This window comes from Musca autumnalis, unplaced genomic scaffold (genome assembly GCF_047663935.1).
Source record: "Musca autumnalis isolate F117 unplaced genomic scaffold, ASM4766393v1 scaffold_2, whole genome shotgun sequence".
NCBI lineage: Eukaryota > Metazoa > Arthropoda > Insecta > Diptera > Muscidae > Musca > Musca autumnalis.
The window spans coordinates 208908435-208921919 of NW_027411755.1; the positions used below are offsets into that span (position 1 = coordinate 208908435).

The window sequence follows — 13485 nt, forward strand, 5'->3', positions numbered from 1 at the left end:
TAAAGAATATTTTTTGAGAGACATTTAGCCTAGAAAACGTGGATTTTTAAAGAATATTTTTTGAGAGACATTTAGCCTAGAAAACGTGGATTTTTAAAGAATATTTTTTGAGAGACATTTAGCCTAGAAAACGTGGATTTTTAAAGAATATTTTTTGAGAGACATTTAGCCTAGAAAACGTGGATTTTTAAAGAATATTTTTTGAGAGACATTTAGCCTAGAAAACGTGGATTTTTAAAGAATATTTTTTGAGAGACATTTAGCCTAGAAAACGTGGATTTTTAAAGAATATTTTTTGAGAGACATTTAGCCTAGAAAACGTGGATTTTTAAAGAATATTTTTTGAGAGACATTTAGCCTAGAAAACGTGGATTTTTAAAGAATATTTTTTGAGAGACATTTAGCCTAGAAAACGTGGATTTTTAAAGAATATTTTTTGAGAGACATTTAGCCTAGAAAACGTGGATTTTTAAAGAATATTTTTTGAGAGACATTTAGCCTAGAAAACGTGGATTTTTAAAGAATATTTTTTGAGAGACATTTAGCCTAGAAAACGTGGATTTTTAAAGAATATTTTTTGAGAGACATTTAGCCTAGAAAACGTGGATTTTTAAAGAATATTTTTTGAGAGACATTTAGCCTAGAAAACGTGGATTTTTAAAGAATATTTTTTGAGAGACATTTAGCCTAGAAAACGTGGATTTTTAAAGAATATTTTTTGAGAGACATTTAGCCTAGAAAACGTGGATTTTTAAAGAATATTTTTTGAGAGACATTTAGCCTAGAAAACGTGGATTTTTAAAGAAGAATTTTTGCATCGAAATTCAGCCTAGAAAACATGGATTTTTAAAAGAATATTTTTTGAGAGACATTTAGCCTAGAAAACGTGGATTTTTAAAAGAATATTTTTTGAGAGACATTTAGCCTAGAACACGTGGATTTTTAAAAGAATATTTTTTGAGAGACATTTAGCCTAGAAAACGTGGATTTTTAAAAGAATATTTTTTGAGAGACATTTAGCCTAGAAAACGTGGATTTTTAAAAGAATATTTTTTGAGAGACATTTAGCCTAGAAAACGTGGATTTTTAAAAGAATATTTTTTGAGAGACATTTAGCCTAGAAAACGTGGATTTTTAAAAGAATATTTTTTGAGAGACATTTAGCCTAGAAAACGTGGATTTTTAAAAGAATATTTTTTGAGAGACATTTAGCCTAGAAAACGTGGATTTTTAAAAGAATATTTTTTGAGAGACATTTAGCCTAGAAAACGTGGATTTTTAAAAGAATATTTTTTGAGAGACATTTAGCCTAGAAAACGTGGATTTTTAAAAGAATATTTTTTGAGAGACATTTAGCCTAGAAAACGTGGATTTTTAAAAGAATATTTTTGAGAGACATTTAGCCTAGAAAACGTGGATTTTTAAAAGAATATTTTTTGAGAGACATTTAGCCTAGAAAACGTGGATTTTTAAAAGAATATTTTTTGAGAGACATTTAGCCTAGAAAACGTGGATTTTTAAAAGAATATTTTTTGAGAGACATTTAGCCTAGAACACGTGGATTTTTAAAAGAATATTTTTTGAGAGACATTTAGCCTAGAAAACGTGGATTTTTAAAAGAATATTTTTTGAGAGACATTTAGCCTAGAAAACGTGGATTTTTAAAAGAATATTTTTTGAGAGACATTTAGCCTAGAAAACGTGGATTTTTAAAAGAATATTTTTTGAGAGACATTTAGCCTAGAAAACGTGGATTTTTAAAAGAATATTTTTTGAGAGACATTTAGCCTAGAAAACGTGGATTTTTAAAAGAATATTTTTTGAGAGACATTTAGCCTAGAAAACGTGGATTTTTAAAAGAATATTTTTTGAGAGACATTTAGCCTAGAAAACGTGGATTTTTAAAAGAATATCTTTTGAGAGACATTTAGCCTAGAAAACGTGGATTTTTAAAAGAATATTTTTTGAGAGACATTTAGCCTAGAAAACGTGGATTTTTAAAAGAATATTTTTTGAGAGACATTTAGCCTAGAAAACGTGGATTTTTAAGAGTATGTTTTTGAAGACTTGTGGATCTTCCTATAAAAGACTAAAAAATCTTTTCACTTGCCGCTTAAAAAATAGGAAATTCCTTTATACGACTTCTTAATCTTTATTATTTCTTATCATTGTTTTACATTTATTAGGTAAATATGTTTTAAAACTATGTTCCGATTTTTGTTTCATTCTTAAAATATTTTCATGATATGTATGAGTTGCTCGTGTGTAACATTTTGATAGACACTGCTTGATAGATTTTGTATTAATTATTTTTATAATTAATATTAATTTATTTACCTAGTTTATCACAGTTTTTGATATGTTGTTGTTGTTGATACGATACTTAACAATAAGGAGGTTTACTTAAATTTATTCTGTTTCGCAATTGTTACTGATATGTTTCGGTTGCATTTTTTTTCTAACTTAAATATATGTATGTATGTATGTAATTGTGTAAATATTTAGTATTCGTCTCTAACCTTAAAACTCATTTGCCTTTGGGGTTGTCATGACACAGGCATCCTTAAAATTTGTGGCATTCAGCGAAGAAAAATAATCTTCATGTAAAAATCGTATGATATTTTCAATGGGACAGAGATCCGCCTTATTGCCACGACTATCTCTGGTAACACGAAGACTCTTACCACCCTCACAGAAATCAATTTGTTGTGTGACATCATGACCATCGTAGACCACCCGAAAATAATACTCGGTATGGGCTTCACTTTTATACACCTCAAAGGCTAGACGGGCAGCATATGCTATAAAGGTGCTATCCGTTTGTATACCCAAGGCCGCTGTGAGATATTGCAGAGTCCAATCGTGACCAGAGTAAAGAACAAATTTCGTACGATCTCCTGATATCATGCGTAACATATAGCTAACAATGTGTCGTATCATGCCATATGCTCGCAGTAAACCAATTCGTTTGTAAAAGGCATGGTGAACCTCCCTCGTTGATTGCCATTGGGAAAAAGACATCATTGTGGAGACATGATCCGGCTCAATACAACCTTCACTGCCGGCGCTGGCAGTGGCTGGAATTTCATCATTAATTAAATTAGAGGCCATGTCATCCACAGCACCACCTCCTCCGCCACCAGTATCACCACCAATAACTCCGCCACCACCCATTAAACCATCATCTTGATCAATATTGATGACATCATTTAAATCCCCCTCATTTGTCTTGGTGCTAATGGCTGTGGTGCGATCTGTGGCATTGCCACCTCCTCTACGACAAGGCCATGGGGCATCGTGACACATTACGGTTAGCATTGCATCCACAACTTCATTTGGATCATTGATACCATTTGGAGTATGCTGCAACAGCTGATTGCCAATCCAATGCATAACATTCGTAACCATGGGTTGTTTGTTCAAGGCCTTCTTTTGCGTCTTCAACAACTCCTTGCGTAGGGCATCTGCCTTTTGACAAACACAATCGGTAAAACAGAAGGCAATACTGTGAGATTCCTTTACGTTGAGAGCTAACCATTTGTCTGTGGGCAGGAAGGTATAGAGCAGAGCCAAGGCTGATTGGAATGTCCGCCGTACTCGTGTTGTATAGACTACCACTTCGTCGGAATTCAGCAAGGTTGAGTATGGTGTGGAATTGGCTACATTTTTACCATAGCCACTGCTCGACGACTGTCTTATCCACAAGCCCAAAGGATGAGCATAGATTTGATGTAAAATATCGCCAACGTGCAGCAGCTGGGCTATACCCCTGCAACGGGAAAGAGAGACAATTGATATTAAGTAAAACACTTTCCAAAGGAAAGGGTGTTTCGTAAGACCCTTTCCACAAGAAAGGGAGCTTCGTAAGACTAAGACCCTTTCCAATGGAATGGGTGAACGAGCAACCCTTTCCAATGGAATGGGTGCTTCGTAAGACCCTTTCCATTGGAAAGGGTGCTTCGTAAGACCCTTTCCAATGGAAAGGGTGCTTCGTAAGACCCTTTCCAATGGAAAGGGTGCTTCGTAAGACCCTTTCCAATGGAAAGGGTGCTTCGTAAGACCCTTTCCAATGCTTCGTAAGACCCTTTCCAATGGAGAGGGTGCTTCGTAAGACCCTTTCCAATGGAAAGGGTGCTTCGTAAGACCGTTTCCAATAGAAAAGGTGCTTCGTAAGACCGTTTCCAATAGAAAGGGTGCTTCGTAAGACCCTTTCCAATGGAAAGGGTGCTTCGTAAGACCCTTTCCCATGGAAAGGGTGCTTCGTAAGACCCTTTTCAATGGAACGGGTACCTCGTAAAACCCTTTCCAACGGAAAGTGTGCTTCGTAAGACCCTTTCCAATCGAAAGGGTGCTTCGTAAGACGCTTTCCAATGGAAAGCGTGCTTCGCAAGACGCTTTCCAATGGAAAGCGTGCTTCGCAAGACCCTTTCCAATGGAAAGGGTGCTTCGTAGGACACTTTCCAAAGGAAAGGGTGCTTCGTAGGACACTTTCCAAAGGAAAGGGTGCTTCGGAAGACCCTTCCCAAAGGAAAGGTGCTTCGGAAGACCCTCCCCAAACGAAAGGTGCTTCGTAAGACGCTTTCCAATGGAAAGCGTGCTTCGTAAGACCCAAACGAAAGGTGCTTCGTAAGACCCTTTCCAAAGAAAAGGGTGCATCGTAAGACCCTTTCCATTGGAAATGGTGCTTCGTAAGACCTTTTCCAATGGAAAGGGTGCATCGTAAGACCCTTTCCAAAGAAAATGGTGCTTCGTAAGACCCTTTCCAATGGAAAGGGTGCTTCGTAAGACCCTTTCCAAATGAAAGGGTGCTTCGTAAGACCCTTTCCAAATGAAAGGGTGCTTCGTAAGACCCTTTCCAAAGAAAATGGTGTTTCGTAAGACCCTTTCCAAAAAAGCGTGCTTCGTAAGAAACTTTCCAAAGGAAAGGGTGCTTCGTAAGACCCTTTCCAAAAAAAGGGTGCTTCGTAATACCCTTTCCAATGGAAAAGGGTGCTTCGTGAGACCCTTTCCAATGGAAAAGGTGCTTCGTAAGACCCTTTCCAATGGAGAGGGTGCTCCGTAAGACCCTTTCCAAAGAAAAGGGTGCTTCGTAAGAACCTTTCCAAAGGAAAGGGTGCTTCGTAAGACCCCTTCCAAAGGAAAGTGTGCTTCGTAAGACCCCTTCCAAAAGAAAGTGTGCTTCGTAAGACCCTTTCCCAAGGAAAGAGGGCTTCGCAAGATCCTTTCCAAAGGAAAGGGTGCTTCGTAAGACCCCTTCCAACAGAAAGGGGCTTCGTAAGACCCTTTCCCAAGGAAAGAGGGCTTCGCAAGATCCTTTCCAAAGGAAAGGGTGCTTCGTAAGACCCTTTCCAAAGGAAAGGGTGCTTCGTAAGACCCCTTCCAAAGGAAAGTGTGCTTCCTAAGACCCCTTCCAAAGGAAAGTGTGCTTCGTAAGACCCTTTCCAAAGGAAAGTGTGCTTCGTAAGACCCCTCCAACCGAAAGGGGCTTCGTAAGACCCTTTCCCAAAGCAAGTCCAAAGGATGGGGGCTTCTTCCAAAGGAAAGGGGGCTTCGCAAGTCCCTTTTCAAAGGAAAGGGTATTTCGCAAGACCCTTTTCAAAGGAAAGGGTGCTTCGTAAGACCCTTTTCGAAGGAAAGTGTGCTTCGTAAGACCCTTTCCAAAGGAAAGTGTGCTTCGTAAGACCCTTTTCGAAGGAAAGTGTGCTTCGTAAGACCCTTTACAAAGGAAAGTGTGCTTCGTAAGACCCTTTCCAAAGGAAAGTGTGCTTCGTAAGACCCCTTCCAACCGAAAGGGGCTACGTAAGACCCTTTCCCACGGATGCTTCGTAAGACCCTTTCCAATGAAAAGGGTGCTTCGTAAGACCCTTTCCAATGAATAGGGTGCTTCGTAAGACCCTTTCCAATGAAAAGGGAGCTTCGTAAGACCCTTTCCAATGAAAAGGGTGCTTCGTAAGACCCTATCCAATGGGAAGGGTGTTTCGTAAGACCCTTTCCAATGAAAAGGGTGCTTCGTAAGACCCTTTCCAATGAAAAGGGTGTTTCGTAAGACCCTTTCCAATGAAAAGGGTGCTTCGTAAGACCCTTTCCAATGAAAAGGGTGCTTCGTAGGTCCCTTTCAAATGGAAAGGGTGCTTCGTAAGTCCCTTTCCAATGGAAAGGGTGCTTCGTAAGTCCCTTTCCAATGGAAAGGGTGCTTCGTAAGTCCCTTTCCAATGGAAAGGGTGCTTCGTAAGACCCTTTCCAATAGAAAGGGTGCTTCGTAAGACCCTTTCCAATGAAAAGGGTGCTTCGTAAGACCCTTTCCAATGGAAAGGGTGCTTCGTAAGTCCCTTTCCAATGGAAAGGGTGCTTCGTAAGACCCTTTCCAATAGAAAGGGTGCTTCGTAAGACCCTTTCCAATGAAAAGGGTGCTTCGTAAGACCCTTTCCAATGGAAAGGGTGCTTCGTAAGTCCCTTTCCAATGGAAAGGGTGCTTCGTAAGTCCCTTTCCAATGGAAAGGGTGGAAAGGGTGCTTCGCAAGACCCTTTCCAAAGGAAAGGGGGCTTCGCAAGTCCCTTTTCAAAGGAAAGGGTGCTTCGTAAGTCCCTTTCCAATGGAAAGGGGGCTTCGTAAGTCCCTTTCCAATGGAAAGGGGGCTTCGTAAGTCCCTTTCCAATGGAAAGGGTGCTTCGTAAGTCCCTTTCCAATGGAAAGGGTGCTTCGTAAGTCCCTTTCCAAAGGAAAGGGGGCTTCGCAAGTCCCTTTTCAAAGGAAAGGGTGCTTCGTAAGTCCCTTTCCAATGGAAAGGGGGCTTCGTAAGTCCCTTTCCAATGGAAAGGGGGCTTCGTAAGTCCCTTTCCAATGGAAAGGGTGCTTCGTAAGTCCCTTTCCAATGGAAAGGGTGCTTCGTAAGTCCCTTTCCAATGGAAAGGGGGCTTCGCAAGTCCCTTTTCAAAGGAAAGGGTGCTTCGCAAGACCCTTTTCAAAGGAAAGGGTGCTTCCTAAGACCCTTTTCAAAGGAAAGGGTGCTTCCTAAGACCCTTTACAAAGGATAGTGTGCTTCGTAAGACGCTTTCCAAAGGAAAGTGTGCTTCGTAAGACCCCTTCCAACCGAAAGGGGCTTCGTAAGACCCTTTCCAATGAAAAGGGTGCTTCGTAAGACCCTTTCCAATGAAAAGGGTGCTTCGTAAGTCCCTTTCCAATGGAAAGGGTGCTTCGCAAGACCTTTTTCAAAGGAAAGGGTGCTTCCTAAGACCCTTTCCAATGAAAAGGGTGCTTCGTAAGTCCCTTTCCAATGGAAAGGGTGCTTCGCAAGACCCTTTTCAAAGGAAAGGGTGCTTCCTAAGACCCTTTCCAAAGGAAAGGGTGCTTCGTAAGACCCTTTACAAAGGAAAGTGTGCTTCGTAAGACGCTTTCCAAAGGAAAGTGTGCTTCGTAAGACCCCTTCCAACCGAAAGGGGCTTCGTAAGACCCTTTACAAAGGAAAGTGTGCTTCGTAAGACGCTTTCCAAAGGAAAGTGTGCTTCGTAAGACCCCTTCCAACCGAAAGGGGCTTCGTAAGACCCCTTCCAACCGAAAGGGGCTTCGTAAGACCCTTTCCAATGGAAAGGGTGCTTCGTAAGACCCTTTCCAATGAAAAGGGTGCTTCGTAAGTCCCTTTCCAATGGAAAGGGTGCTTCGCAAGACCCTTTTCAAAGGAAAGGGTGCTTCCTAAGACCCTTTCCAATGAAAAGGGTGCTTCGTAAGTCCCTTTCCAATGGAAAGGGTGCTTCGCAAGACCCTTTTCAATGGAAAGGGTGCTTCGCAAGACCCTTTTCAAAGGAAAGGGTGCTTCCTAAGACCCTTTACAAAGGAAAGTGTGCTTCGTAAGACGCTTTCCAAAGGAAAGTGTGCTTCGTAAGACCCCTTCCAATGGAAAGGGTGCTTCGTAAGACCCTTTCCAATGAAAAGGGTGCTTCGCAAGACCCTTTTCAAAGGAAAGGGTGCTTCCTAAGACCCTTTTCAAAGGAAAGGGTGCTTCCTAAGACCCTTTTCAAAGGAAAGGGTGCTTCCTAAGACCCTTTTCAAAGGAAAGGGTTCTTCGTAAGACCCTTTACAAAGGAAAGTGTGCTTCGTAAGACGCTATCCAAAGGAAAGTGTGCTTCGTAAGACCCCTTCCAACCGAAAGGGGCTTCGTAAGACCCTTTCCAATGGAAAGGGTGCTTCGTAAGTCCCTTTCCAATGGAAAGGGTGCTTCGTAAGTCCCTTTCCAATGGAAAGGGTGCTTCGCAAGATCCTTTCCAAAGGAAAGGGGGCTTCGCAAGTCCCTTTTCAAAGGAAAGGTTGCTTCGCAAGACCCTTTTCAAAGGAAAGGGTGCTTCGTAAGACCCTTTTCAAAGGAAAGGGTTCTTCGTAAGACCCTTTACAAAGGAAAGTGTGCTTCGTAAGACCCTTTACAAAGGAAAGTGTGCTTCGTAAGACCCTTTCCAAAGGAAAGTGTGTTTCGTAAGACCCTTTCCAAAGGAAAGTGTGCTTCGTAAGACCCCTTCCAACCGAAAGGGGCTTCGTAAGACCCTTTCCAATGAAAAGGGTGCTTCGTAAGACCCTTTCCAATGAAAAGGGTGCTTCGTAAGTCCCTTTCCAATGGAAAGGGTGCTTCGTAAGTCCCTTTCCAATGGAAAGGATGCTTCGTAAGTCCCTTTCCAATGGAAGGGGTGCTTCGTAAGACCCTTTCCAATAGAAGGGGTGCTTCGTAAGACCCTTTCCAATAGAAGGGGTGCTTCGTAAGACCCTTTCCAATAGAAGGGGTGCTTCGTAAGACCCTTTCCAAAAGAAGGGGTGCTTCGTAAGACCCTTTCTAATAGAAGGGGTGCTTCGTAAGACACTTTCCAATAGAAAGGGTGCTTCCTAAGACCCTTTTCAAAGGAAAGGGTTCTTCGTAAGACCCTTTACAAAGGATAGTGTGCTTCGTAAGACCCTTTCCAATAGAAGGGGTGCTTCGTAAGACCCTTTCCAATAGAAGGGGTGCTTCGTAAGACCCTTTCCAATAGAAGGGGTGCTTCGTAAGACCCTCTCCAATAGAAGGGGTGCTTCGTAAGACCCTTTCCAATAGAAGGGGTGCTTCGTAAGACCCTTTCCAATAGAAGGGGTGCTTCGTAAGACCCTTTACAAAAGAAGGGGTGCTTCGTAAGACCCTTTCCAATAGAAGGGGTGCTTCGTAAGACACTTTCCAATAGAAAGGGTGCTTCCTAAGACCCTTTTCAAAGGAAAGGGTTCTTCGTAAGACCCTTTACAAAGGATAGTGTGCTTCGTAAGACCCTTTCCAATAGAAGGGGTGCTTCATAAGACCCTTTCCAATAGAAGGGGTGCTTCGTAAGACCCTTTCCAATAGAAGGGGTGCTTCGTAAGACCCTTTCCAATAGAAGGGGTGCTTCGTAAGACCCTTTCCAATAGAAGGGGTGCTTCGTAAGACCCTTTCCAATAGAAGGGGTGCTTCGTAAGACCCTTTCCAATAGAAGGGGTGCTTCGTAAGACCCTTTCCAATAGAAGGGGTGCTTCGTAAGACCCTTTCCAATAGAAGGGGTGCTTCGTAAGACCCTTTCCAAATGGTGCTTCGTTAGACCCTTTCTAAAGGGTCCTTCGCAAGACCCGTTCCAAGGGGCCATTCGTAAGACCCTTTCCAAAGGGTCCTTCGTAAGACCCATTCCAAAGGAAAAGGTGATTCGTAAGACCCTTTCCAAAGGAGAGGGTGCTTCGTAAAACCCTTTCCAAAGGAAACGGTGCTTTGTAAGGTCCTTTCCTTGCGTGCTTCCTTGCCTCCGTGCTTATTGTGACCCTTTGTTAGTCCTAAAAATCATCTGTGATTATTTGTGGATTTTAAGATCCTCTCTTCTAAGCCCACCACCGTACTTACTTATATGTCAATTGACCCAATAGACACTCTTTCTCGGCCAGTGGCAACAATGGGAAACTGTGAAATGGTCCCACCTTATTCCAATACATATGATTCGATCCCGATACAGATGTTGTGTTATACAAAAAACTTCGATATCTGAAAATAGAAAACAGATTAACGTCAACTTCCAAATCTCAAATGGTTCCCCCCGAAACTTACTTATTAACCAAATTATCCCCAGTTATGCCACAATCCAAATGTGGTACACTGCGCAAATGAGACATTGGACCACGGTCGCCATGACGTATTATCATCAGGACACCTTGCAATTTCCAACCATCCAGAATACCACCATCATCCAGACGTTGGATTTGTGTCAATGGGGTACAACGTGTCTTATACTTGGCAAAATTATTCGAATCCATGGCTGGAGTTGATGTCAAGGAGGCGGATCCATATAAATGTGAATTACCATTTAAAATATAACTCAAGGTGTTGGTGTTGCGTCCAATATATTTATACATTCCTAAAAACGGGGAGGCAAAACAACTTTACATGGAAGCTACCATAATTAGAGCATATCGCCAAGAACTCTCATCTTACCTGCTATTAATAGAAATATCCAAATACTTAGTATGAGATAGCAGTAAAGGGTCCGATGTTGTGTGGAAAATCGTATTAACTCCTTCAGTAACATGGCTCGCTTGGTATCACTTGGCTTATGGATTGTGGCGGGGAAATTTTGGTTTTTCTTTCGTTTTTTTCTTGTGGGGAATCTAAAAAATTTTCTTTGAGATTCGTTTTAGTCGCGTGTGTGTATTACAGTAAACAGAAAAATTTGACAAGAAATGCCAGTGGTTGTCAAAACATATGATTTCCAGTGAGTCCAGTTTGGGGAGGGTGGTGTTTGCCTAACTAGCCATGCGCAGTAAAGGTAAACATAAACAGCTGTTGATAACGGTAAGTTTATCCTAACTACCGTTATGTGTGACATTTAGACAGCTGATGGGTCTCTCACTCAGGCACTTGTTGCATTTTGAAAGGAGAAATGGGGAGAGTGAAGCAGGAAAGTAAATCTTGCAACAGTGGTGAAGAATGTTGCCAGCGCAAAAAAATCAAAGGTTTAACAAAAATACACAAACAAAATTAATGCATTTTAATAGCTCTGTTCCTTTATGTGAAAGAAGCTCAATGTTTTGCTGTTTCAACTTGAAAAGCATTCCCTTATACCAAAAACCACTGCAATTTCTGAGGTTCATCATCGCTCATTCTTATAACATGGCCTAGCGATCGTTGTATCTCGATATGTATGACTATAATGATGTCGCTGTAGAGCCGATACAGCTTGTGGTTCATACGATGTCAATATTCACCGTCAACGCATATTGGCCCGTAGGTTTGTCGAAGAAATTTTCTCCCAAACAAAACCTTATCTGCCAGCGCAAGCACCCATGCTTTGGAACCATAGATTAGGACAGACATTAGGTCTGTACGATAACTTTAACAGCAATAATTACTCAGCAAGTTCCACCAACTTCTCTAACTGAAATTTACATCTAGTTTCTGTATGTCGAAAGAAGAATGTGTGCGAATGAAACACGCCCGAACTATAGTTTTCGAAATAATTTTACCTTTGCTTTAGCTTCAAAAGAAAAAAACAAAGTTGAAAAACACACAAGTGTTTGGACGAGTTTCTTTCGCACACATTCTTCTTTCGACATACAGAAACTGGCTGTTACTCTCTCAAGCAAGAAAAATTGCAGAAAGTTATGGAACAACAACTTGCAGCTATTTCCGAAAAATGTATGTCCCAATTTACATTAGGCGAGTTTACTTGCGGCAATTGTCAGTTTGATGGAGAGAGAGAGGTGAGGTATATGGTAACCCTTTGCCTCTCAACACCCTCTCTCACCCACAAACTGACAATTGCCGCAAGTAAACTCGCCTAATGTAAATTGGGACTATGAAAATTGTTTTTGTTTCTTTTGATATTTTAAACCAAACGGAAGAAAAACATAAATTTTAAAATTGCATTTTACTTATTTAAACCAATAATCCTATCCAAAACGCTTTAGAATCTAATAAAATGTGAAATTTTCTTGGTCAAATTTCTATGTTCGATGTATATTAGGGATATATATTTTTTGAAGAAAAAATATATTCACCAGAAAGAAAACTATTTCCCATAAAGACTTCTTCATATAAATGACATTTAACCTCCTCCAAGCCCGAAAGACGTGCCGCACACTATAACACCGCTTATAGATTCGGTACAATATTTGTTAATAAAAATAAAGCCCTAATAAACGTGTGCTATTTTGATTTCAAAAACAAAATATTGAAGCAGCATCTCCATTTTCGATGAATTACCAGCGATCCCAAACATTTTTGCAAGAATTCTACTTTCTGCGAGAAATTACACATTTAGTGGAATAATATGGAAACATCCAAATTGAAAATCTAACGAGTTTTCATTCAGGCTTTTCAAAATATTCAATCAAATGTGAAAGAATATTAGTTTTTTATACCCTCAGCATTTATGCTAACGAGGGTATATCGTCACCATAAATGCCGGAAGACGTAACCCACAAAAATAAAACTTTACAGGAGAAACAAAAAACGTTATACAATTAAAAACTGTTTTATGGAATATTAATCTTATGAAGGCGAGTATGTCTGTCCGTCCGTCTGTATGTCTGTCTGGCAGGCTGGAGCGCACAATAACTCTCGAATGGATCAACCGATTCGGTCCAAAATTTGGCTTTCGTAATATTTTGCCTAAACTTAGTTTAAGTTCGAAGATGGGCTATATCGGTCCACTCCTTCCGATACCTCACCACAAAAGTTCGAAAATGTTCGGAAAATTTGTGCGCACGATAACTCTTAAAGAAAGTAACCGATTTGATCCATACTTTGCACATCGTGAAATTTCTACCAGACTTAGATGAGGTTCCAATATGGACTCAATCGGTCCACTCCTTCTGGTAGCCTCCCACACAAAATTTCGGATAAGTTCAGATTAGGACCGCTTTGATTTTCGTTTTAGCAACTCTCTTTCACTGCCCCCCATTCGACGGTATAAGTTCCATTAGCGGCAAGTCCATACTTCCTGAGAAAATAGCATGAAAGTTGCAAAAAACCCCTATGACACCGTGTGTAGTGCTTGGAGCGCAGGATAACTCTGTAACGGATCTGCCGATTCGGTTCAAAATTTGGTCTTCTTAATATTTTTTTTCTTAATATTTTGTGCAAACTTAGTTTAAGTTCGAAGGTAAGGTATATCCTATACTCCTTCAGGTACCTCCCCCACAAAAGTTCAAAAATGTTCGCAAAAATTGTGCGCTCGATAACTCTTGAAGAAAATGACCGGTTTGGTCCATACTTTACATATCTAATATATATATATATATATATATATATATATATATATATATATATATATATATATATATATATATATATCTACCAGATATAGATCAGCTTCGAATATGGACTCCACTCCTTCGAGTACCTCCCACCCTAAATTTCGGCAAGTCCTTCTTAAGAAAACAACCCGAAAAGTGAAAAAAAATCTTATGCCACCATATGTAGTCGCTGGAGAGAACGATAACTTTTCAACCATCCAATTTGG

At 40.5% G+C, this 13485-nt stretch overlaps 1 protein-coding gene across 1 annotated transcript; it reads right to left on the reverse strand.

The window, feature by feature from the left end:
• Positions 1 to 2132: 2132 nt before the first annotated feature.
• LOC141393305 (2-phosphoxylose phosphatase 1) lies at positions 2133 to 10697 on the reverse strand. The gene is made up of 4 exons (XM_073966299.1): positions 10458 to 10697; positions 10074 to 10380; positions 9873 to 10010; positions 2133 to 3769 (listed from the first exon to the last, which is right to left on the reverse strand). The coding sequence occupies exons 1-4, from the start codon at positions 10549 to 10551 to the stop codon at positions 2521 to 2523; spliced, it is 1788 nt and encodes a 595-aa protein (XP_073822400.1). The 5' UTR covers positions 10552 to 10697; the 3' UTR covers positions 2133 to 2520.
• Positions 10698 to 13485: the final 2788 nt, after the last annotated feature.

Bases quoted from the DNA above. Each gene is read 5' to 3' on its own strand.
- LOC141393305 (XM_073966299.1), bottom strand. From the start codon at position 10,551: ATGTTACTGAAGGAGTTAATACGATTTTCCACACAACATCGGACCCTT. The intron at 10,381-10,457 runs GTAAGATGAGAG...CCCCGTTTTTAG, and splicing joins GATATTTCTATTAATAGCAG to GAATGTATAAATATATTGGA. The intron at 3,770-9,872 runs GTAAGTACGGTG...TTCCCGTTGCAG, and splicing joins TTGGGTCAATTGACATATAA to GGGTATAGCCCAGCTGCTGC.